Raw genomic sequence first — 25,546 nt, 5'->3', positions numbered from 1 at the left:
TCTGTTCTGCTCTTGTTTTTAAGGTTTTTAAGGTTTTCTCCGCCCCCCCTCTTTGGCACTTTATGTTTTGTGTTGTTGTTGTTGTTGTTGTTGTTGTTGTTGTTGTTGTTGTTGTTGTTGTTGTTGTTGTTGTAATTTATTGTGTGTTGACTGGGGAGTGTACTGTTGCTGTTTACATTGTGTAACTGTTGTATGGGCTGCTGTCTGAACAGGTCGCACTTGTAAATGAGGCCTCGTCTCAATGTGATTTTACCTGTCTAAATAAAGGCGAAATAAAATACATTTAAAAAATAAATGTGGTAAATTCCCCACTATGTGTTATGCTGTGTATTATTATTTCTAGTCAGGCACTTCTTTGGACAGCCCGGGGGTCCTTAGTCTGTGATTAAATGCAGGTGGTGACTTGCTGGCACATGTTTCCACTGCTGTCACAGTGAGAGAGTGCGTTCCTGAGGAAGTAAGTTATCAACGGCCTCCAAATGTAATATCTATGGTTTTATGATCGGTAAAGGTCATATGTATTGGGCGGCCGGGTGGCGCAGCGGTCTAAGCGTCTGCACACCACCACCACCCATTCTACCCATTCTACAATCTGTTAATAAAAGTTTAATTGATTGATTGAACATTTTATTAACAGATTGTAGAATGGGTAGAATACAGTAAGGCTCAATACATACAATTGTTAAGGGGATGCAGACCAGAGAGAGACTTTCGTCTTGTTTACACCAGGGTCCCCCATTTTCAATTCATAATGAATTGTAAGTAAGGGTGCAATAGCACCGTGTAATCCATTCTTTGTGGATCCTAGCCCTGAGTGTTATTATAAAGTGTTGCCCACACTTTTATGTCCAGCCAAAACCTGGAGAGAGTAGCTACAAAGGAGAGAGGACGACCGCCGTTGGCTGTTAAGCACCTTGTTCATAGGCACTTCTATCACTGAGGGAGGGGAGTTTTTTGTTCTCTTCCCCATCCGTCTCTAGATTCGCTGGCATGGCTCTTCTACTGGAAGCTCTTCTCTTTCAGTCCACCAGTTCAGCCACCCTGCTGGTGGTGGCTGTTCTGTTCCTGCTGGTTCTCTACCTCCTCTCCTTCAGCTCCAACTCCCAGGAAAAGAGGAAGGAGCCTCCAGGCCACTGCCCCTGCTTGCAGTGGCGAATCCTTGTGGAAGCCAACGGAAGCCATGCCTCCCTATAAATTCATATCAAATTATGAAATATGAAAAAAAAAAAAAATTTAATATAGTTTACATTCTTTTTCATCTGTGCATCTGTGTTATATATATATATATATATATATTTTTTTTTTTTAATGTCTCCCTCTTCTCTTTCTCACTCCCTCTAACACACTGTCAGACTGTGCTCACTACTGCAGCTAGTATAGGAGAGAGGCAGTGGGTAGGTCTCTTTCTCCAGGCTTCCAGCATTATAGAGTGAGTCCAAACTCCAAATCCGATCCTAGCCAATCAGATTCGAGCTGACTGCCACTGTGCCACACCCTAAAAGTTTAAAACGGAGCTGGGAGGAAAACACTCAGCATATTTTCCCCCTGGAGGCGGGGCACTCAGAAGTTCACGTTTCCACCTGACTACCTAACGTGACATCCCATTAGTAATACTGAGGACCAGCAGAGCACCACTGTGGATATTATGATTTAACAAATCTATCTGGCAAGAGGAGGACCACATTATTGACCAGGTAAGCACTGAGCAGCCTGACTGACTAACTAACGTTATCAGGCAAGCTTGTATACCCTTTCATGACTGCAATGCAAGCCAGGGGCTGGAATACGCAGTCACTTATTCCTCCGTGGTAGCCAGGTTAATGTGCACCATCAAGCACTGCTTAAAAGCTAGCGGTGGGTCCAAAATATATCGGATATAAATGTCAAAGGTACCCAGCGTTCCATTAGGGTTTCACACACAGATGCGGCGGGGTTTGAAAGCTCGGCGTTGCTAATAAACATTTTAAATCATTTTTATAAACGAGTAAAACTGAGGCTGAAATGACTGCTTCCGCATTTTACAGTAGGAGCGCTCTGATGGCTGGGCGCGCCGCGCAACAGACACTTGAATGAATGAATGAATGAATGAAAACTTTATTTAACAGATTGCAGAATGGGTACAATACAGTACGGCTCAATACACACAATTGTTAAGGGGATGCAGACCAGAGAAATACGTTTGTCTTGTCACGTTTGTCTAATAGACAGTCATATTCTCTCCCGGTGTTCTGCGGAATCCTACTCCCTCCTCGAAAACAACACCGGCCGTATGTATATTTCTCTCCCACCCACCCACCCCCTCCTAATGTACAGTCCCCTCCCCATCATATGTATATACTCTGTCAGGATCTATGGGTAACAGTACTGTATATTTGATGTCATGATGTCTTGTATGTCATAAATGTCACTATGAATTGAAAATGGGGGACCCTGATGTAAACAAGACAAACGTCTTTCTCTGGTCTGCATCCCCTTATACAATTGTGTGTATTGAGCCGTACTGTATTGTACCCATTCTGCAATCTGTTAAGAAAGTTTGACTGGCCGCCGAGCCATACTGTAGTGTACATGGTGATTGGTGACTGCTTGACTTAAAAAAAAAAAAAAAAAAAAAAAATATTAATAAAAATATTTAATAATTTTTTTTTAATAATTTTTTTTTGCTTCCCCTGTTATTTTACCCACGCGACGCCACTGCCTGCTTGGTAACTTACTGCAGCTGGACCTCAAGATACCCTACAACACCCTCTGTGATGTGAGATATACATGTACATCCGTTTGTGCTCGTACTGTGCAAGGGATGTTCGATGTTGGGTTTTTTACCGATATCCGATAATGTCCAACTCTTAATTTCCGATACCGATATCAACCGATACCGATATATGCAGGGTTTTCCAACCCCCAAAAAACTGAATAATTTCAGGTAATTAACATTACATATATCTCTTGTCGTGGAATTAACACAACATTATGCATACTTTTGACAATAAATAAAATCAGAATTTGTTCTTGCTTGCTTGCCTGGGTAAATAAAGGTTAAATAAATGTAAACTAAATTAAAAATTAAACCGATACAGATCATTTCCGATATCACATTTTAATGCCAATATCGGTAGGCCGATAATATCGGACATCCGCAGCAATGATGTGATCACTTTGGGAGATCAGTAGATCAGTATGGGTCTTTGTAAAATGGTTGTGACATGTATTGACGTACACAAACCCCCCCATCAGTTATTTTCATGGAAGGAAATAGTGAAAGTATATAATGTTGGACCGCAATTATTTAGCACATTATTTTGTAATGTCTCCTCTCTTTTATCTCTAGCTCTCAAAGAAATATGGGTCCGTGTTTACTGTCCATTTTGGACTCAAGAAAGTGGTTGTCCTTGCGGGATACAAGTCAGTCATGCAGGCTCTGGTCAACCATGCAGATGCGTTTGGAGACAGAGACATCACTCCTATATTCTACGACTTCAACCAAGGGCATGGTAAGGAAAAATACATTATGTGTAGTTGACTCTTCATATGAATCTTATTTGTGAGGTTGCAATTGGTCGACAACTTCTTTCATTATAGGCATCGTATTCTCTAACGGAGACTCGTGGAAAGAGATGAGGCGTTTTGTCCTGATTAAGCTCAAAGACTTTGGTATGGGGAAGAAAATAATTGAGGCGAAAATCATTGAGGAGTGTCGCTATCTGACTGAAGTATTTGAAAAACATGAAGGTAATGAAATCATCTCTACTCCAGTGCTAAACCTGACCAAACAATCACCCAGATAGATAGCTGAGTATTTGGATCTAACTGTACGGATTTATCATATATTTGTTACAGGTAAATCATTCGATACAAACCAGCCAGTGAGTTGTGCAGCTTCCAATATTATTTCTGCCATATTGTTTGGAAGCAGATTTGACTACAGTGACCCCGTGTTCCAGAGAATGGTGGACAGAGATAATGAAATCATACGTCTCACAGGATCTGCTGCCATCCAGGTAAAATATAGGCGTTTCCAAAGGTATCCAATGTAATAAAAAAAAGTCAACCAACTAACAAGATTCTTGTACCGGATCTCCTCTCTGGTAAAGAAAAATACCCTGAAGACTCTAACAGGAGCTACTACGACTATGCTTGCACCTCATGGTACCAAAGCACCTCAAAGGCACTAAAAACAAGATTACAAACATCACAAAACAAACTGGTCAGACTACTGCTTGACCTTACTCCTAGAACCCACCTCACCCCTGCCCATTTTGACAACCTAGGATGGCTTAGAGTAGACGACAGAGTACAGCAACTTGCAATGGGCCTGGTCTTCTACAAGATGCACTACACCACTAAGGTACCCATGTACATGTCGAAATACTTCCCAAAGGTCAGTGAAATTAATACCACAACCACAACACCAGAGGGAGTTCCACAAATCATGTCCAACCCAGATTCGGCTCAAACAAGGGACTAAACGCGTTCCGCAATTATGCCACATCATGTGGAACCGTGGAACGCCCTACCCACAGCCGTAAAAAATGTCAATCACTACCCACCTTCAAAACCGCCCTCAAAGAGCACCTACGGGAGGCTGCAATTCGAAACTGGCCCCCGTAAATGTCTGAACGCCCCTCCCACCCCCTCCTAATGTACAGTTCCCTCCCCCTCGTATGTATATAATTTACTGTTAGGATCTGTTTAACAGTACTGTATATTTGCATATCTTGTATCTGTATGTCATGTATGCAGGGCACGAAATAAACTTTTTGACTCACCGGCCAGTGGCGGGTAGATGGGGAAAATCTACCCGCCAAGCATATTCCTTACTGGCCGAAAAATTATAATAATTTGTGTCGCATATAAAAGAATATCTGTAAATTTCAAGTAGATGGGGTATTATGTTGAATAATACACTTAAATAAGAGGCCAGAGTAAAATTTTAAGCAAATAATTTTAATATATTCATTGATTGATTAATCAATACATGTCAATTCAATCTTAAGCTTAAATTGTAACCTACTGTTAAACATCAGACTCCTCACTCTACCCTCTTTGCAGTATTTAACAGAACATAATAAAATGTGAAGGTTTAATAAACCTACAGTAACTTAAACCTCCTCAATCATGTCCTCATCAGAGTCCACAATCTCATTTATTTACTACCGATGACAAACGTGTTGTTTCTGTTTTTCTTTTTGACTGAGAAAATAATAATCACACACAAAGGGATAATGGCTTATAGCAGACTTAATGATTTTAGAATATTTCAGATAATGAAATGAAATGTTTATCAACTATCCAGTTAGTATTTATAGTGTAACGTTTGGCTTTAAATCATATTGAACGTAGAGAGAGAGAGAGAGCGAGCCCCGCCCGTCTGAGTTGCCGTAGTTGATGATGTCACACACACTAGACTAGGATGTCAACACACGGAACCTGGATGCCCGATGCATGAAGCGATATAAAGAAACTAATAGCCAATAAATGTGAAGTTATCTTTGAACCCCTGTTGTCAAGCCTTGTTAATATAACCCCCCCCCTTTCCTCACTAATGGAACTGGTTTTGTGGGCTCACTGACGGTGCTTTGAGCGTTTCCAGGGTTAGCAGCTAACTCTAATTAGCTTAGCTTAGTCAGCTCATGGTCTGTGGTCTGTCTATAATGAAATGATAGGAAAAGCTCTGCAAAACGTTCTTTTGTTAGGTGGTCCCGCTCTCGCTACCGCGGTTGGTTTTCTTTTTAGCGGTCGGCTTACTCTTTCCATAGTTCCACATTATTTGTAACCCATTTAAAGTTATTAAGCTAACGTTAGCTCCCTACAGTGCAAGCAGGCGCCACGGGCAGTCAGGACAGAAGAGTAGTGGATGTGACATCGGTAAACAAGCCACAAATTAGGCCTGTTGTAAGACCAAAACACACTGCAGTTTTAATTATTTTGTGACCCGCCACATGGCGGACAGACCTCTCAGTGGCACTCGCCAAACCGAAAATCTGCCCGCCAATGGCGGGTGGCGGGCTCCAATTTCGTGCCCTGCATGTATGTCATAAATGTCATGATTAGATTAGATTATTATATCTGTATGTTGTGTATGTCATAAATGTCATTATGAATTGAAAATGGGGGACCCTGATGTAAACAAGATGAAAGTCTTTCTCTGGTCTGCCTCCCCTTAACAATTGTGTGTATTGAGCTGTACTGTACCCATTCTGCAATCTGTTAATTAAAGTTTTCAATCAATCAGCTCTTTGAGTGAGTGCCCTAAATAGGCAATACATTATCTGCCTGATATTTGCACCCTTCATTTCACACTTGGCATTACACATCAAAGGCTTGTTAATCTAATTGTATTGCTATTCCAAATAAAGCATCCACGCCATTATTTTGGGGCTCAATGATTACCAACAAAAAACAAATGTGTGCAGATTTGATTAAATCATGTGCCTGAAAATATGCTTTGCATTGAACCACTTATATTGTAGGTGTACAATGCATTTCCTTGGCTGGGCCCTTGGCTGAAAAGCTGGAGGAAGCTGATGAAGACTTTTTACGAGAACAGGGAGGAGATAAAGGGATTAATAAAAGGTTTGAAAGAGACTCTGGACCCTGAGCGGTGCAGAGGCATTGTTGATTCATTCCTGACCCGGAAGCAAAGTCTGGAGGTGAGGTTACTTCCTAGATATGTTTTCATTTGACTGTGCTTCCTTGTACTCATCAACCATCATTTACAATCATTCCATCTGTGTCTTGGTGCCAAGTAGGAGTCTGGAAACATGGATTCCTACTACCATGACAACAACCTGCTCTACAGTGTGTCCAACCTGTTTGGAGCTGGCACTGATACCACAGCAACTACTCTGAAATGGGCTCTACTGTTCATGGCCAAGTACCCTCATATTCAAGGTTCCAAAACACAGCAACCTTACAGTATTCATAGGCCTTGTTGTACTGAGCTTTCCTGTGATAATGTTCTTAATTAAGCAGTGTGATACATATATTAATAATTATAATAATAATAATAATAATAATAATAATAATAATAATAATAATAATAATAATAATAATAATAATAATAATAATAATAATAATAATAATAATAATAATAATAATAATAGATTGGATTTTAAGAGAGAAGCGCCTTTCTCAGACTCAAGGACACTGTACAAGGAAAGGATGGAAAAAAATAAGAAATAAAATTGAAAAAATATAATAAAATACATAAAAGATCTGTGTATAGTAACAACAAGAAAAAACAAATAAGATAAAAGAGATAAAAAAAATAAAAAAGGAGGCAAGTTCTGTCCAATTGGATGAAGTGGTTGAAATTAACAAACAAACAAACAACAAAACACAAAACAACGGAATCTGTGGCTTAAAAGTCAGGGGTGGGCTACTTGGGAGCGGGGCCGTGTTGCGTGAAGGCAAGTGTGAACAGGTGGGTTTTTAGCTTGGTTTTGAAGAGGTTGATGGTGTCAGAGCCTCGGATGAGGGGGGAGAGGGAGTTCCACAGTCTGGGGGCAGCTGCAGCGAAAGCTCGGTCTCCCAGTGTGGAACGCCTGGTGTGGGGGATGGTGAGGAGGTCGGAGTTGGACTAACTATATATATAGTTATTTAATAATAAATGCTTTGATCCCAATTTTCCTCGTCTCTCCAGACCAGGTTCAGGAGGAGCTCAACAGGGTGATAGGAAGTCGTCAGGTCCTGGTAGAAGACTGGAAGAACCTGCCCTACACTGATGCGGTCATCCATGAGACCCAGAGACTGGCCAACATTGTCCCCATGTCTATGCGTACCACCACTCAAGACATCACTTTCCAAGGACACTTCATCAAGAAGGTCAGTTGCATCTGTCAAAATATAGAACAAACTGCATTTTAAATGGGAATAGCATCTGAAGAAGAGGTACAAATGTAAGACGGAAAGATGCAGCCAAACTACAGTACATGTGCGTGCACACTTCCTTGTTTACGTCCAGAAACACTGCTTTCCATAGTCCAATGCGTGCATTGATTTCTTTGGCTGCCTTTTTGTTAGTGCAACCAGGATATGGATAAGCCAGGTTTATCATCATACTGGTATGGCCCTGTAACAGGAGATAGATAAGCCAAGTTTATCATCATACTGGTATGGCCCTGTAACAGGAGATAGATAAGCCACGTTTATCATCATACTGGTATGGCCCTGTAACAGGAGATAGATAAGCCAAGTTTATCATCATACTGGTATGGCCCTGTAACAGGAGATAGATAAGCCAAGTTTATCATCATACTGGTATGGCCCTGTAACAGGAGATAGATAAGCCAAGTTTATCATCATACTGGTATGGCCCTGTAACAGGAGATGGATAAGCCAGGTTTATCATCATACTGGTATGGCCCTGTAACAGGAGATGGATAAACCAGGTTTATCATCATACTGGTATGGCCCTGTAACAGGAGATAGATAAGCCAAGTTTATCACCATACTGGTATGGCCCTGTAACTCTAGTCATTACTGTTATACCCTGTATGATCAACCTGTTGTCTGTGGGTTACAGGGGACTGCTGTGCTTCCTCTACTTACCTCTGTCCTCTATGATGAAAGTCAATGGGAGAGTCCCCACACCTTTAACCCCACCCACTTCCTGGATATTGAAGGGAAATATATCAAAAGAGATGCCTTCATGCCCTTTTCCGCAGGTATATCAAATTTGTTGACGTGTATATACTTGTTGAACGTTTTCCAGTATAGCTTTTTAATTATGCCTACCAGTCCTGTTATGGCAATTCTTAATGACCTTTTAAATTATAATTCCATTTTATTTCTACCATGACTCTTTCAGGTCGCAGGGTGTGTCTGGGGAAGAGTCTGGCCAGGGTGGAGCTCTTCCTCTTCTTCACCTCCCTCCTGCAGGGCTTTCGGTTCACTCCTCCACCCGGAGTACGGGAGGAGGAGCTGGATCTGACACCAGCTGTGGGCTTCATGATCCTCAACCCCTCACCTCATCAGCTGTGTGCCGTCAGCAGATTATTATTAGGAAAGGGACCGGATCCATAGAGACAGGGGCGTAGCTGGGGGGGGGGGGTAGCTTAGGATGATTCCAAGGGCCCAGCACTGGGGGGGGGGGCCCCAAAAAATATTATTTTTTAAAATTTAAAATTATTTATTAAAAATGTATTATTGATGCTCTCATTGATACTATGTTTGTTTCTGAAGTGTGTGTGTGTGTGTGTGTGTGTGTGTGTGTGTGTGTGTGTGTGTGTGTGTGTGTGTGTGTGTGTGTGAGATATATAGAGAGAGAGGGGGAGGCTTTGGTAGACTATTGCATTGGTCCATTCATTGAAGATGAACGCAATGCGACATCCTTTACTAGGCTCACCCACCAACAGTGCAGGTGCTGAACTGCTGATCCGAATGTATAGGTAAAAACCATATTATGCGTTTTCATCAATAAAAAAATGGCAAAAAAAAATTCCGCTTGCGCGCTCGCATTCATTGGGGGCCTACAAATACATTCTTTCATGGGGCCCACAATCTGGAGCTACACCCCTGCATAGAGATAAATAGAGTTACTATACTTATGGGTCATTCTACGAAAGCTTGCCATTTTCACTTTTTAATGTTTGATTTGAAAAGTATTGTTTTAAAAGTTTTGGATAATTTTTTTTTTTTATTAAGTGGATTCTTATCTCTCAGACAAATGTACCGTGCCATCTCAGGCTATTATATTTTTTAATTGTTTTCACATTTAATTAAACAACATGCATATTTGTTTTTCGTCAGCCCTGTTACTACACATCAATTACTGTTTGAAAAGGTTATAAATACATATTTAGAATAATTATGATATCATATGAAAGATAAAAGCCCCTTGTTACAATAGTGTGTTTGTAGAGTTAGAATATTGACGAGTTAACTTTTTCCCCCATGAATAAATATGCCCATTCACAATGGACCCTTTCACAGCATCTTTGATTTAAGAAAAAGTTATGAAAACAAAATAATAATATCCCAATTTCTTTAAGGGAGCCACTGGTTTCTATTACTTAACATATACAATGAGTTTGTTTTACATTTTTATTTGATTTTCTTAAATTACATCAGAATATTGTACAATTAACAGGGCTGACACCTCAGTAACAGGAATGACACAGTTACCAAAAGGGTTATACTGATTGTTTAAGTTACAATTGTGGGTGTAATGGAGTTATTTAAGAAGATGTTATGGAGATAGTTATGACAGTCATAAGCCATTAATTTAACATGACATATCAGAATACTTTGTTGACGGATATGAGGTTTTAGTGTAGAAGATGATGAAAATAATTATGATACTGCAGATGTAGTCAAATTCAATCAATTGTTTTATTCAAAAACAAAACAAAACAATCAGGAATAGGAGGGGGAAAAAACGCCATCTCAGGACCCTATCAACCTCAATTGACAGCTGAAATTCAACCTTGGCAACAAACAGCAGTAGAACAATGTTTCAAACATCTAACAACTTTTCAAACATCTAAACCCCCCTCCCTAGAATTTCAGAACAAACAATCACCTAATGTTACTCTGCCTGTTGAAATGACCACATTGCAACGCATCATTTGTCCTGTCTGTAATAATTGCTTGATGATTTACTTGAATAAACTGTTGAAAGATGTGTCTACCTTTCATTATTGCATATTATTGATAACCATGACAATTTGGATATTTAATATAATCAGATATACAAGTCAATTTGGGTGAAGGATTGGATTATGTATTTGACTATTATATGTGAGTAAATATTTGGTTTGATTTGATCTTTATTTATCTCGAACAACCATAAACACACAAACTTGAAATAACAAAAAACAACAAAAACTAAATACAAAAATGTAATTAAATAAGAAAATTAAATAAAATACAAATACAAATAAAATAAAATATATCTTCCTAGACATGGAAGCAATTGTCAACATAGCTCAAGAGACCAATGGTTTTGTTCGAGAAGGGACAGAAAGAAGCAAAGCTTATCTGGTCCTGCCCCTTCCTTACAATATCATATTATTAATATGTAATAAATATCTCACACTAGGTAACTTGTAGCTGCTCATCACAGTGAAGCCGCTTTTTGATGTACAGTAGCTAAATGCCTGCAGGGGGATGACTTGGAACAGAAACAGAATACCAGAGGGATCTATGAATGGTTCAGAAAACGTGTTGTAGGGATAAAGCCCGGTAGCAGTGACGTCCCGTCCCGTTTGGCTCAGGAGCACCGCGAAGCTTGAGACCGTCCCGTTTAGCTCAGGAGCACCGTGAAGCTTGAGACCGTCCCGTTTAGCTCAGGAGCACCGTGAAGCTTGAGACCGTCCCGTTTAGCTCAGGAGCACCGCGAAGCTTGAGACCGTCCCGTTTAGCTCAGGAGCACTGTGAAGCTTGAGACCGTCCCGTTTAGCTCAGGAGCACCGCGAAGCTTGAGACCGTCCCGTTTAGCTCAGGAGCACTGTGAAGCTTGAGACCGTCCCGTTTAGCTCAGGAGCACCGCGAAGCTTGAGACCGTCCCGTTTAGCTCAGGAGCACTGTGAAGCTTGAGACCGTCCCGTTTAGCTCAGGAGCACCGCGAAGCTTGAGACCGTCCCGTTTAGCTCAGGAGCACTGTGAAGCTTGAGACCGTCCCGTTTAGCTCAGGAGCACCGCGAAGCTTGAGACCGTCCCGTTTAGCTCAGGAGCACTGTGAAGCTTGAGACCGTCCCGTTTAGCTCAGGAGCACCGCGAAGCTTGAGACCGTCCCGTTTAGCTCAGGAGCACTGTGAAGCTTGAGACCGTCCCGTTTAGCTCAGGAGCACCGCGAAGCTTGAGACCGTCCCGTTTAGCTCAGGAGCACCGTGAAGCTTGAGATTGACGGCCTTCATTTGTTTTTGTTTTTTTTATTATGTTTTTGGTAGAGAGAGAGAGAGAGAGAGAGAGAGAGAGAGGGAGAGAGGGAGAGAGGAAGAACGGGAGACAGAGCGGGGGGAAGACATTCGGCAAAGGACGCCGGGTCCGGGAATCGAACCCGGGTCGGCCGCTTCGCGACGCAGCGCGATACATGGTGTGCTACTAGAGCGCCCGACGGCCTTCATTTGTGACAGAACAATCGCTCCGTGTTCGTCCACTATGCCATCTGTCAATTTTAGTGTTGTGTGTTGTGCCGAAGATCTGACAATGCTATGTTACACAAGCCAACGTTAGCAAGATTGCCTATTTACTGTTGGCATCACAGCCCTGTCTGCTGTCACCTGTCACTCACGTTTCACTCGTGAATATTATGATCTTTGCAGTTTGTCAGCTCTAAGAACTATCGGATTATATCCATAAAAACAACGTTATTTATATTTCACCAAATAAATATGGTTACAAATAACACAAAACTCTATTTGATATATAGTGTAAAACTGGTTTAAAAAAATGGCTGAATTAATTAATTGAATTTCGTTTGGATTTTAAGTGTAACCTCTTAAGGTTATAAATAGTATTTGTAATTTAGTGTCAATTTGATTTTGGGTCATTATGGATTTCATACTTTCCTCCAGGGGTCTTGAATGCTACCAAGGCCGCATTTGCTGCAGTTTGTCCCGGGGATGATGGAGGGTGGATGAGAAAATGTGTCCTTCGGTGCAGATTGCAGATGGGGCCTCTGTCAACATGGGCACCTGTGTGGTGTATAATTGCCAACCTGCAGAAGGAAAAACACATTATTCGATCAATTATCATTGTGCCCCATATTTGACTTGTACTTGGTGGCACGTGAGACTGCGAGTGGGGGAGAATGGCGACTGTAATTCGACAACGTCCGATCTAGTTTTTTTTTTCCCGTTTTTTTTTTATCACAATGCATCCACTGTGCCACAGCATAGACACGGATATTCTTCCCCCTCAAATGTATATACTCTCTTTGTAAACTCTTTTTGTACTCATAATCAGTACTGTATATTTGTAGATCTGGTATGTCATAAATGTTATGATGAATTGAAAATGGGGGACCCTGATGTAAACAAGACGAAAGTCTTTCTCTGGTCTGCAATTGTGTATATTGAGCCGTACTGTATTGTACCCATTCTGCAATCTGTTAATAATACAATTTTCAATCAATCAATCAATCAATCAAGCATAGACGCAGATTGTCCAGAGACTCCATGGGAAATCTGCGCATGCGCCGGTTGGGAAGTAGATGCCGAGAAAGTGCCGAGGCGTATTATACAAATACAAAAGAGTATTTATCGGATCGTGTCTCCAGCACACCGACAGCAGTAGCTACAACCATTTACGTCAAGGGTATAATCAACATTAATTAATTGTACCCCCCCCCCCTATCCCTCCCTCCCTCACGAGCTCCATGTAACGCGGAAGTGCAGTGGAGTTAGTGTCTCATATGCGTCGCGTCTATTCGAAGCCTTGTTTGTTCCACTGGAACCTTTACTCGCGGAACTGTTAACACCACGTGTGTTGCCCTCCGGAAGAGTATTTCCGACGCACCCTCCTCCACCACAACAAGAGTCACGGGGACGTCAGTCAGGGGACAGTAAGGTGAACAAACCCTGATGTAAACAAGACGAAAGTCTTTCTCTGGTGCATCCCCTTATCAATTGTGTGTATTGAGCCGTACTGTATTGTACCCATTCTGCACTCTGGTAATAAAATGTTCATTCATATGGTGAATCCGCCTTTTGAGTGGCGATAGCTGTCACCGGCTTCCTAAGTAAAGACAGTTTAGTGCTGTTCATGGTGGAGGGGGCAATATGATGACATTAAATACAGTACATATCGGGTACAGTTCATTAACGATACACTTTTTAAATGTATCGTGGACATCGTGATGTTTTGCACAAACCCTCATCCATACAATATATGTGTGTGTGTGTGTATTTTTGGCTTAAGTGGATAGAAAACACCAGTGTTCAAAGGTCTTAGTTTTTATATAAATTGTCTTAGATGTTAATACAAAAAATGCTGTATTAGTGTGTCAGTAGACTACTATTTTACAATTTTTGAAACTGTTCATTTAATTACTTTTGAAAGCATCTTCATGGTTTTTAATGCAGACATATGTTGCAGGGACTATTATAATCATCATATTGGCATGACCGTATCCATCAAAGGGTTAAATCAAGCATTTTTAAGTGCTTTAGAGGAATAGTCAAAATATTGCGATATATATATCGTGATAGAGCCAAAAAATATCGTGATATCATTTAGAGGCCATATATCGCCCAGCCCTCATTCTCATTCTGCAGATTGATCGTCTTCTGCAGTGCAACTAGAGTAGCCACCGTCTATGTACTCATGTTATTGCTGACATTTGAAACGTTCTGATTGCACTGTAATTAATCTGACTTTAACTGACTAACGTTCATTTATTGACCGTGACAGGGAGCGACAACTTCATTGCATAGTTTCTAAATCAACCTGAAATATGAAGTTAATTAGCCCCAATAGAAAGCCTATACTGTTACCAATGAGGCTGTTCAACATTTAGACTAAAAGTCACATTCAAAGATGATTACCGATCTAGTAAGTCCTATGTTCGTCCTTCTTAGTGTCGGACAGTCAAACTAATGTCGGAATATTAGAAACTTCCCCCGAAACCATAAGTCTGTGATGTAATCAAGACTATACTGTAAATCTGGAGCTGTCAACGTTATTCCCCTTTAGCCTATTAATGTAACAGGCTGTTAGTTGACAGAGAGTGTCCATTTCTCATTATAAGAAATCACACTAATATATCAATATATCACAATATTGTAGCATAGAAAAGCAAGGTACGGTCTTCTATTTTGGACACTTTAAACCTAGCCTAACCTAGTGTCATACAGTTTGGCCTAATTTTGGCATCATATTTTGTGTATTATGGTTTCTATTTTTTAGAGTCTAACCTTGATGGGGACTGGCACCGATTTTAAGAATTCACATTATGCATGTTGCCCCAGTTCAGTCAATATTTGTTAAAGGGGCACTTCACCAAAAAAACAATGCTGATTTATTTTGCACATAATCTCACACACACGTCCAAATCCTCTAAACTGATTTGCACACATTCATTTAGTTTGACAGTTATTGAGAGTAAATGCGTTTGAATATGGCCACCAATGATGTCATTGGGGACATTGAATCCGTGTGTGTTAATTACAGCTCCATGAAATTATGTAGATGTAAAAAAAAAAAAATTATAGAAATATCTTGTCTTATAGGGACTGCTACCTTATAATTTCATTGAGCTGTAATTAACACAACACAAGATTCAATGACATCACTGGTGGCCATATTCAAACTAATTTACTCTCAATAACTGTCAAATTAAGTGTGTATGTGTGCACAACTGTTTAGAGTTTTTATATGTGTGTGTGTGATTATGTGCAAAATAAATCATCATTCCTTTTGGTGAAGTGCCCCTTTAACATACAACACTGTCCTAAAGCTAGAAATCAATCGAGCTATAAAAAGAGAAACCTTGAACGTGTGATGTCACCCTGATAGACGGTGAACGGGGCACTGATTTGGGGAGCCATGAAGTGTAGCCCCTTTCGTGACTGCGGTTTGCAAGCCTGGGGCTTTTGTGACCGCAGTCACTTGTTTATGTGACGCCACCACTTTAGAAAATACCAACCAAGCGTGATCGGGGGGCTCGGGGTGTGTCAAAAATATATCGGATATGAATTTCAAAGATACCCAGCGTACAATATGGGTTTAACACAGCTTTACGGTGGGGTCTGGAAGCTCGGAGTTGCTAATAAACAGTTTAAAACATTGTTAGGAAAAAAAGGTGGTACTCACAACGAACTCTGGCAAGATGGCGTCTTCTTCTTCTGCAACTTTTTTGGGGATAGGGAGCGCAGTGATTGCTGGACGCACCAGGCATGCGACAAAAAAAGTTGCAGAAGAAGAAGACGCCATCTTGCCAGAGTTCGTTGTGAGTACCACCTTTTTTTCCTAACAATGTTTTAAACTGTTTATTAGCAACTCCGAGCTTCCAGACCCCAGGCTTGCAAACCGCAGTCACGAAAGGGGCTACATGAAGTGTTGAGTGGAGTTCTGCCCACATGAGGGCCAACTGTTCTGAACCACATGGACTCGGTTTTACTCAAACAGATCTGGGCCCATTCATCGTCCACGGAGCATGTTTCACATCTAGGTGATCAAATCAAGTTTCAAGTTTGTTTTTATTTGTCAGAACAAAATACAGAATACTTTATAATGAAATGCTTGTTTCGTATGAGCCCCTGAGAGTGTGCTACTGTACATACAGTAAAGAGGAAGTAAGTCAAAATGTTGAAGTAAAAAGTAGGTAAAGTCAATATACATATATATTAGGGATGCTCGATATTGGCTTTTTTACCGATACGATATACCGATATTGTCCAACTCTTAATTTCCGATATCAACAGATACCGATATATGCAGGGTTTCCCCCCCCCAAAAAACTGAATAATTTCAGGTAATTAACATTACATAATTATCTCTTGTCATGTAATTAACACAACATTATGCATACTTTGACAATAAATAAAATAATAATTTGTTCTTACTTGCTTGCCTGGGTAATAAATAAAGGTTAAATAAATGTAATTTTTTTTAAAATTTTTTAACCGATACCGATATTTTCCGATATCACATTTTTATGCCGATATCGGCCGATAATATCGGACATCCCTAATATATATACAATATACAATACAGAGTAGAACGAGTACCCGTGAGGTAGAATGCAGAGGTACAAAACTTGGGGTAGGGTGCAAATGAGGTATTGAAAATGTGGCACTGCAAATCTCTTTAATAATAGATAAATATAAAGTGTGTCACACTCATTCAGTGGTTCTCTTTCTTATTTTATGAGAAGGTGGTGCATGTTTACATTCACATTCATAGTATGGACTGAATTGCCCTGGACAGTACACATTGATAAACATTTCTGTAAATGTGTCAGTTTTAGCCAGCTGGCTAATTCGCAACTGTAGTCCTTTTGGCAAGATGTTATGAGACCGACAATACACCTAGAACAGAAGCATTAAAAGTAAAACACAGTATTTTACAACACAATCCAACATAATAATAAAAGCAATAATAAAATACACAATGAACTGATTAAAAGTGATTACATGATGTTTGATTGGTTAATAACCAGGTATTGAGTTTTTTTGTAAAGGTGTGGTAGGTAGCACAGTGTCTTATTTCAGTTGGTAGTCTCTGCATGTTACTGGTCGTCAATACGCTCATACTCTCTATCTCTAAATTAACAGACGTTCTTGCTCCAACAGGAGCTGAACACAAGAGAGACTCAGGATGGCCCCTTCATGAGGATTCAAACCCGTCCCCCTCGCCGACGCCATGCCGACCACCACCACACCTCTCACCGTGGCGTCGGGGCTGATATCTGACGCCTGCCGCCGATACGCCAAGCGCTTCGCTCCTCTACGGGGATCCAATGCCGGCTGCATGTTGCGCTTCCGTTCGGGAGCGGGCAAATGGCTGTCGGGGAGAGCTTGTTGTTACGTCACCTCCACCGCCTCCCGGTGGACCACATCGGACTCGGAGGTACCGTTGACGAGGAACAAACCGGTGATACCGGTCTACGCCAGAGCTCCGGCTTACGGAGACAGACTGGCCATCGTGGACGGCAGTGGCAGCCACAGCTACCGGCAGCTCTACAGCAGCAGCTTGGGCCTGGCGGCGAGGATCCAAGCGGCTCTCGGCGAGGGGGGGGACGGGTCGCGTCGCATCGGCTTCCTGTGCGCCAGCGACGCCTCGTACACCGTGTGCCAGTGGGCGGCGTGGATGTGTGGCGGCACGGCCGTGCCCCTGTACCACAAGCACCCGCCGTCCGAGCTGGAGTACATCGTCTGCGACTCGCAGGCCTCCGTTCTGGTGGCCGGCCACCCGTACGCCGACACCCTCCGGCCACTGGCACAGAAGCTGGGTCTTCCATGCGTGGCACTGCCCCCAACCTCCAGCCTGGCCGCGCTACAGGGGCCCCCAACCTCCAGGCTGGCCGCGCTACAGGGGCCGGAGATCCAGGAGGCGGAGGCCGGTTCCACAGAGGGGCCCGCTATGATCCTCTACACCAGCGGCACCACGGGCAGACCGAAGGGAGTGCTCCTTTCTCACCGCAATATTCAGGCCATGGTAAGTGCTGCTCATTCATTTTGTTGTGTGCGTGTGTGTGCGTGTGTGTGTGTGTGTGTGTGTGTGTGTGTGTGTGTGGTATTGTGAAAGAGGTCAGATTAGGGCTGCACGATTAATCAATTTTTAATCGAAATCGCGATTTGGAATGATGCAATTATCAAATCGCAAAAGAAAAATCGGATTTAAACGTTTTATTTTTTTTACCTTTTAAAAAAAATTGTTTAACCAGGAAGTCCCATTGAGATACAAGATCGGTTTGGGAGAGGGAGGTAAGGGGTTTTAGATTGTGTGTTGTGAAGTTTAGACTTCAGAGAGGGAGAGTAAAGTACAGAAAAAAAGGTACCGTTGGGTACCGGTATCAATTCCCAGGTAAAAAGAAACATTGTCAGGCTCGGTGTCCCGAACAGACCCAGTGCGTAGGCCAGATGCAAGCCGCATTTTACAATAAACCTCTGTGGGGCTGCTTAAAAAAAATTATAATCTCAAATTTAATCGCAATCGCAATATCTGTCAGAAAAATCGCAATTAGATTATTTCCCTAAATCGTGCAGCCCTAGGTCAGATTATGCTAAGAGGGCAATCTGCAATGACGATGAATAGGAGGCGTTGAACTCCCTGAAAACTCAATGCCACATCTGAAACTGACACGTGGAGTAGCAAGCAAGTACTCAGATATCAGGAATATCAATTTCAATATTGTAAATCAATCATTTTCTTCTCTATTTTAATCGTTAGCCAAATCGTTAGCCTAGCTTACCCTCATCAAGAAAAGGTGCAATCATTATGCACCCAAAATATAACAATATTTTTTTTTTTTTTTTCTATCCGCTGAATGACATTTTGATTTTAAAATGTCAAAATGTCAATAAACCCTAAACATTACAAATCTGTTGCTCAATCAAATAAGCTTCCTCTATCTTTACTGCTATAAGCAATTTTACATCTCACTCCATTCATTTCGTAGGGTCCTCCCAGTTCTGCTTGTTTTTCCAGAGCTGGTGACGGAAGTTTACCCTTTAAATGATAAAATGGCTGCATTTATATTACAGCTTTTATCCAAAGTGCTTTACAATTTGTTCCTCACATTTTACTCCGTTCACTCACACATTCACTCACCAACGGCGGAGGCAACCATGCAAGGTGCCAACCTGCTCATCGGGAGCAATTAGGGGTTAAGTGTCTTGCTCAAGGACACATTCGACAGGCTGCCCGGGAGGAGCGGGAATCGAACCGGGAACCTCCGGATTACCAGATGACTGCTCTACCTCCTGCTCTACTTCTCTGTGTCTCAGATATTGTCATCCTGGAAGAGATCACTCCCATCGGGATAGAAACCTTCTCTGTGACGGAAGCTCCTGCCATATCCGTGTCTCAATAACGAACCCTCTTTTCAAAGAGACTTAGATCTTCTTGCCATCTCGATCCAGAATCCAGGTCAACTGGGCCTGCTCAGCATCATTATTATTAATATTACACACGAGGCCACGGAGCATGATGGGATGTGATGCTTAATCCCATCATGCAGTGCACTTGTAGGGCGGCATCTGCATTCGTTATGTTTCTCCACTCATTTATTCCGGTTTTTACTTTCATTTGTTGTTGTTTATTGGAGATTAATTTACATGTTGCGGCCCTCCGGATATCAAACATCTGTATCAGACTTGTGATTTTGGGGCGACTATCTGATCCATGATGTAGACATGGTGCCGCTCTGCTCTTGTTCCCTTCTTCAAGCTGTCTCTGAAGAAGCTCGTTATTTCACTACAGAGCACATAAAGGGCGCCTTCTGACTGAGGAGTTTTCTCGGTAGACTTTCAGCCCAAATTGACCCGCATGCCCAATAGAGTGGAAAATTAGATCACCCGCAATTAAGGCAGAGCTTTATTTGTTAATTTGGCCTGGGGGTGGGGTGGGGGGAGGGGGGGGGGGGGGGGGTGAGTGAGCGAGTTAGTGAAAGAGAGAGAGCATAAGCAGGCAGATGGATTGGTCAGCTTCAGTTCCAAATATGAACAAAGAAGACTATAAAGAAATACATGAATCAATTGACCATTTCTTAATCTGATTCTATTCATTTGTTTGTCGGACAGGTCACTTCACTTGCGTGACTGAGGTGCTGTAGTGTAAAGTATACTGTACATATAATATACATACTGTAGACGTGCAGGTCTTATAATGGAGGCGCAAATGTTTGCACCGCGAGAACCAATCACAATCATTGACCATATACACACGGCGGCCATGTTTTGGTCTTATGTCGTGCTCAGGTTGGGTTACTTTTTTTCCTGTCCAGGAACAGGGTGGAAAGGAATCCCAATCTGAGCACGACAACATAACAGCAGAATGGCTGGCGTGTGAATATGGTCAATTGGTCAAACAAGACGAGGCTGAATAAACGGCCATGGTACCTTCTCTCACTACCAGGAAATAACTGCCCGCTCATCAGAACTATGGTGAATAAATGTTTTCTTTTTTATTATTATTATTTTTAAACATTTTTGTATTGGGTTTGTACTACTGAGCAGTCCGGTAGAGAGAGAGAGAGGAGGAATGGGAGACAGAGCGGGGGGGAATACATTCGGCAAAGAACGCCGGGTCCGGGAATCGAACCCGGGTCGGCCGTGTTGCGACGCAGCGCAGTACGTGGTTTCGCCACTCGGGGGCGCCATGGTGAATACATTTCTACTTGAAACAATTATTTAGCTGTTTCACCAAAGAGTTCTATAATATATCGCTTTCACACTTAAAAGAACACGCCAACATTTTGGGAAATTAGCTTACCGTCTTCTCCCGAGAGAGACAAGAAGATAGATACCAGTTTCCTCTCTGTGCGTTCAGTAGAAAGCTATCTGGCTGCACGTTAGCCTAGCTTAGCACAATGAATGGAAGCGGACATGACCGGTTAGCCTTCGGGGGAGAGGTGTTACTGTAGTTGGACAGCTAGGCTAACATGCAGCCAGATAGTTTTCTACTGAGCGCACAGAGAGGAGACTGGTCTCTATCTTCTTGTCTCTCTCTGGAGAAGACTGTGAGCTAATTTTCCAACATGTTGGCGTGTTCCTTCAAGGTCGTTTGAAATGGTGCAAATCGGAAGTGCAATTGTTTCTTTTGTTCGTGTCATTAGTTTGCTTTTGTTTCACATTGCCAATTAGATACATTTACTGTCCTTTTGCAAACAAAGCCACGTGATCATGTACAGTAGGTCAGCTGTTTAACATTTTGAATCCTAATGAATGTACTGTATAGGTTCTCAATTCACTTTTTATGTTTGATTAGGCTAATGCATGGGATTTGGTATTTCTTATATAATGATGCTATTTTTAACACTATACATTTGGGATGGAACTGTTTGACCGCCACGGCTAGGGCCACCTACTGTAGAAACCATTGGTTTACTTTGGTACTGTGTAGGGCTGACCTTCGAATAATTTTTTTTTGCATTCGAAGCTTCGGGGCCGAAATTCGATTTTTAATTCGAAGCTTCGAGATAAAAAAAAATAATAATTATTATTATAAATAATTACATTTTTATTTTATTTTTATGTTGTGGGACTTGTACAGCACTTTGTTCAACTTTGTCAGTGCTGTAAAGTTTAAACCTTTTTAAATCTTAGACAAACTAAACACTTTGCTTTCATGAAATATTGTAAGCCGTCATTTGAGGCTTTATAAAAGCAGCACAATGAACACAAATCTGTCAGTGCCGAGTCCGACCTCATCTCAAATAACAAACAGCATCGCTTGTTGTAGTTAACAAAGAGAGGCAGAGTTGATTTTGCAAAAAAAATACATATATATAATATATATATTTCTTTTATATATTCGAATTTTATTTTCATATTCGAATCCCATGCCCATCGAACGAAGCTTCGAAGTATTTAAGACAGCCCTACTAAGAACACTTAAGAACAAGGAATACTAAGTTCAGTGGCACCAGACACACATCACACTACACAATGACTACCATACACTGGCACCAGGCACACATCACACTACACAATGACTACCATACACTGGCACCAGGCACACATCACACTACACAATGACTACCATACACTGGCACCAGGCACATGTCACACTACACAATGACTACCATACACTGGCACCAGGCACACATCACACTACACAATGACTACCATACACTGGCACCAGGCACACATCACACTACACAGTACCATACACTGGCATCAGGCACACATCACACTACACAATGGCTGAACGGCTCAGGAGACAGGGATTGATATCAGCAATTAAGGGGAAGGGATGATTAGGTGGCCTTGATGTCAGAGACCTGATTGGGAATTTGACCAGGAACGTCGGGGAACCCCCTACTCTTTACGATAGGCGTCCTGGGTTCTTTAACGACCGAATTCAGTCAGGACCTCGGTTTAGCGTCTCATCCGAAGGACGGCACTCGCAGCTGTACGGTGTCCCTATCACCGTAACAGGGGCCTTGTTACTGACAAGTCCAGAGGACAGAGTGCCCCCTGCTGGACAACAACACCACTTTCCGACAGCAGCCTTGACCGGGGCTCGAACCGGTGATCTTCCGATCATAAGTCCGGAGCTTTACTCATGTAGCCACGCTTTGGAAAAAAGCACTATATAAATTAATGCACCATTTACCATTATGTACTTGAGGTTTATTTGATCAACAGTTTTGCAATGTTTAATCGAAATGTCCGTCTTTCAGTGGATCTTTTTTATTGATTTAAATCTTTTTTATCCGACTACCAGACGACCGCTCTACCTCCTGAGCCACTTTCGCCCCCACCACCCCGACATAATATACTCATCAAAATAAACCTCACATACTGGTAGAAGAAGCATGTTTACTTCAATTAATCTCAGAACTCCATGGTCTGCGTGTTTTTCCGTCGCCAAGGAGAGCAGTGTCCCGTGTATTCCGGTCTCTTGGAAATAGATTAACGTCTAATTCAGCGGCTTGGCTGTGAGGGTCCAGCTGATACTGGATATACTGAGAACTGTAGGCTGAATTCAGTACATGGAGGCGTGAGTCATTCGACTAGGAGACATGGGGGGCATGTTGAACAGAACAGTGCATGCTCCGGCTAATGCAAGGCACACGTATTCTTGTATTTTCTTTTGTTGGCACAGTAGGAAGGCTGAGCCGGAGTAGGGGACACTTTAAAGAAAAGACATTCTGGAAGCATTTGATTATTCTAGGCCAATGTTGTTCTAGAGAGGTGGGAGTCTTTAACACATTAACTGCCACGGAGTTTGCCCCTCTCATACCACTCTCTGCCACCACTCTAAGCCTATGGAGATGTTTACCTTCTTTGCAGGGCTATAACTTTTTTAATTGTATTGCTAAATTGACATTACTATTTATTTATCCTTTATTTATCCAGGAATGTCCCATTGACGCATAATATACGCATAATATAGATTATTGATTGCAGTTTATTTGTGATACACGTTATATTAAAAAATCCAACTGAATACGATCCTAAACGTTATGACTCATCATGCGCGGATGAACGGGGGGGGGGGGTTGTTTATAATTCCGTGATCGTCAGTAAATGCTTCATGTAGTATGGGTGATATATTGATCAGAGCAGTTTGCATTAATAATAATAAACAATCACGCTGAAAATGACGTCAGCGTCCTCTTACCGGTCGCCGATGAGACTGGAGGAAAAAGATCCCACTTATTTGACGGTGATCTACTCGATCCATTTCCGGTTTGTATAATAATAATAAACGCCAAAATCATATCGATTATTGAGTTATGGCAGCGATCCATATACACGGATGTGTGTCTAGAGTCCCGCAACAATATGTGAGTGCCGGACGCATTTCACAGATGCACGGAGATCACCAGAGATCCATTTCCGGTTGTAACTCGCCCGATCATCCACCAGGCGGCAGTATTGAAGTGTTGCAGAGTTGTGCAGGCTCCCACTGTATCAGCCGAGGCTGGGTGAGGGAATAAAAAAAATGAAAAAAAAAATGAAATATGATCTCAATAACGTCGTACGCCGTGGATTGGCGGAATTCGCATGACCTTGAAACCCGTCGTACAACGTGATTGGCAGTCAATGTGTTAACTATTGACCTCTGGGCAACATCGTCTTTAAAAGTTTGTATAAGCAAAATGGATTTAGAAAAGGCAGGGCTTGTATTGATCATATACTACTGTATACACTTCCATCACACGTGCAAGAATTAAGGGGAAAAGGTCCATTATTTGGTTGCTTTATTGATTTCAAGAAGGCGTTTGGCCGGATAAATGGGGAACTTCTTCAATATAACTTGTTACATTCTGGTGTCAATGAGAAGTTTTATTATGCCATTAATAAACGTTTCTTTACTTTATTTTCTCTAAACTTGAAGCCGTATGCCATAAGTGCCTACTTAAGTGTCTATCTGTAGATCTGCTCGTTGTATGTATTATGAATGATTGTTCCTTGTGTGTTTTATTTAAAAAAATATATATATATATTCATGTAATCTGACTATAATTTAGCTTCTTGGAGAATGCCACACACAAGCCCCTAGACTCTAGAAATGTGGAAGGCCTAGAGGGTTTTAGGCAATTCTCCTTCACATTTCTTTCAAGATTTCAAGATTTTTATTGGTCACATACATACCAGGGCATACAGTGAAATGTGGGTGGCCATGCCCGCTTCGATTGTGCAATAATACTAATAATAAAATAGACATAAAAAACAGGTAATAAAATAGACATAAAAAGGGCATGATAAAATAGACATGCTAAATTCCTGAGATTGTTAGCTACGGATTTAAGGCACTGGGTCCTATATGTACACTACTCTCCACTACTTTGTGGATTATATTGTATTGTGTAATTGTTTTTATATGTGTAAATAGACAAAAGAAAAGAAAGAAAAAGGTTAATGAAGACGCAAAGCAGGATGGTGTGTGAGGCGAGGAGATGTTTTGTCCATTGTTTTCCATCTACTGTATGTTAATGACTTAGCTCTTCAAATGGAAGCCTCTAGCTTAGGTGTTACAGTCGATCAGACTGTAGGCGTATCGTTATATGTAGTGATGCACCGATGTGAAAATTGTGGCCGATACCGATAACCGATATTAATATTGCTGTTCTGGCCGATACCGATATTTACCGATGTCGATATCTCTGTATAGAAAACACTTTTTTATGATAATCAAATAAAGAGCTATTTTCCAAAACGCATAATTTTTTTTACTTTTGTAACTTATTTTCAGAAATGACTGATATTTTTAAACTATTTAAGGCCAAAACATGTACAAAAAATAAAATATAATTTTTTTATTTTTATTTTTTTTATATCTGCCCTATCTTGATATCGGACCGATACTGATGTGTAAAAAAACGGCCATATCGGCGGCCGATATATTGTGCATCACTAGTTATATGCAGATGACATAGTCTTTACCCGCCGAACATGAACACGATTTGTTGTTATCATTGTTGCTG

The 25,546-nt window shown here is 41.5% G+C and overlaps 2 protein-coding genes across 2 annotated transcripts in view; both read left to right on the top strand.

Annotated features, from left to right (window-relative positions):
• Nucleotides 1-990: 990 nt before the first annotated feature.
• LOC311247794 (cytochrome P450 2K1-like) lies at nucleotides 991-9,024 on the top strand (the record flags this gene model as incomplete). The annotated part of the gene is made up of 10 exons (XM_084338792.1): nucleotides 991-1,148; nucleotides 2,677-2,755; nucleotides 3,329-3,491; nucleotides 3,580-3,729; nucleotides 3,838-3,998; nucleotides 6,471-6,650; nucleotides 6,750-6,891; nucleotides 7,643-7,824; nucleotides 8,525-8,666; nucleotides 8,810-9,024. The coding sequence occupies 10 exons, from the start codon at nucleotides 991-993 to the stop codon at nucleotides 9,022-9,024; spliced, it is 1,572 nt and encodes a 523-aa protein (XP_084194918.1).
• A 4,446-nt stretch (nucleotides 9,025-13,470) lies between these two features.
• The window catches only part of LOC311247797 (malonate--CoA ligase ACSF3, mitochondrial-like), a gene marked incomplete at its 3' end in the record, with an annotated part of 12,692 nt that continues 616 nt past the window's right edge, over nucleotides 13,471-25,546 (top strand). The window contains exons 1-3 of the mRNA XM_084338795.1: nucleotides 13,471-13,512; nucleotides 15,810-15,892; nucleotides 17,238-18,102. Of these exons, the coding sequence (XP_084194921.1) occupies nucleotides 17,308-18,102 (795 nt within the window). The remainder of the gene's footprint in view (nucleotides 13,513-15,809; nucleotides 15,893-17,237; nucleotides 18,103-25,546) is intronic.

This window comes from Notolepis coatsorum, assembly GCF_963971535.1.
Source record: "Notolepis coatsorum genome assembly, contig: SCAFFOLD_315, whole genome shotgun sequence".
Taxonomy (NCBI): domain Eukaryota; kingdom Metazoa; phylum Chordata; class Actinopteri; order Aulopiformes; family Paralepididae; genus Notolepis; species Notolepis coatsorum.
Note: the sequence above shows the minus strand (reverse complement) of the source record. Positions and strands in the feature narration are given on the sequence as shown.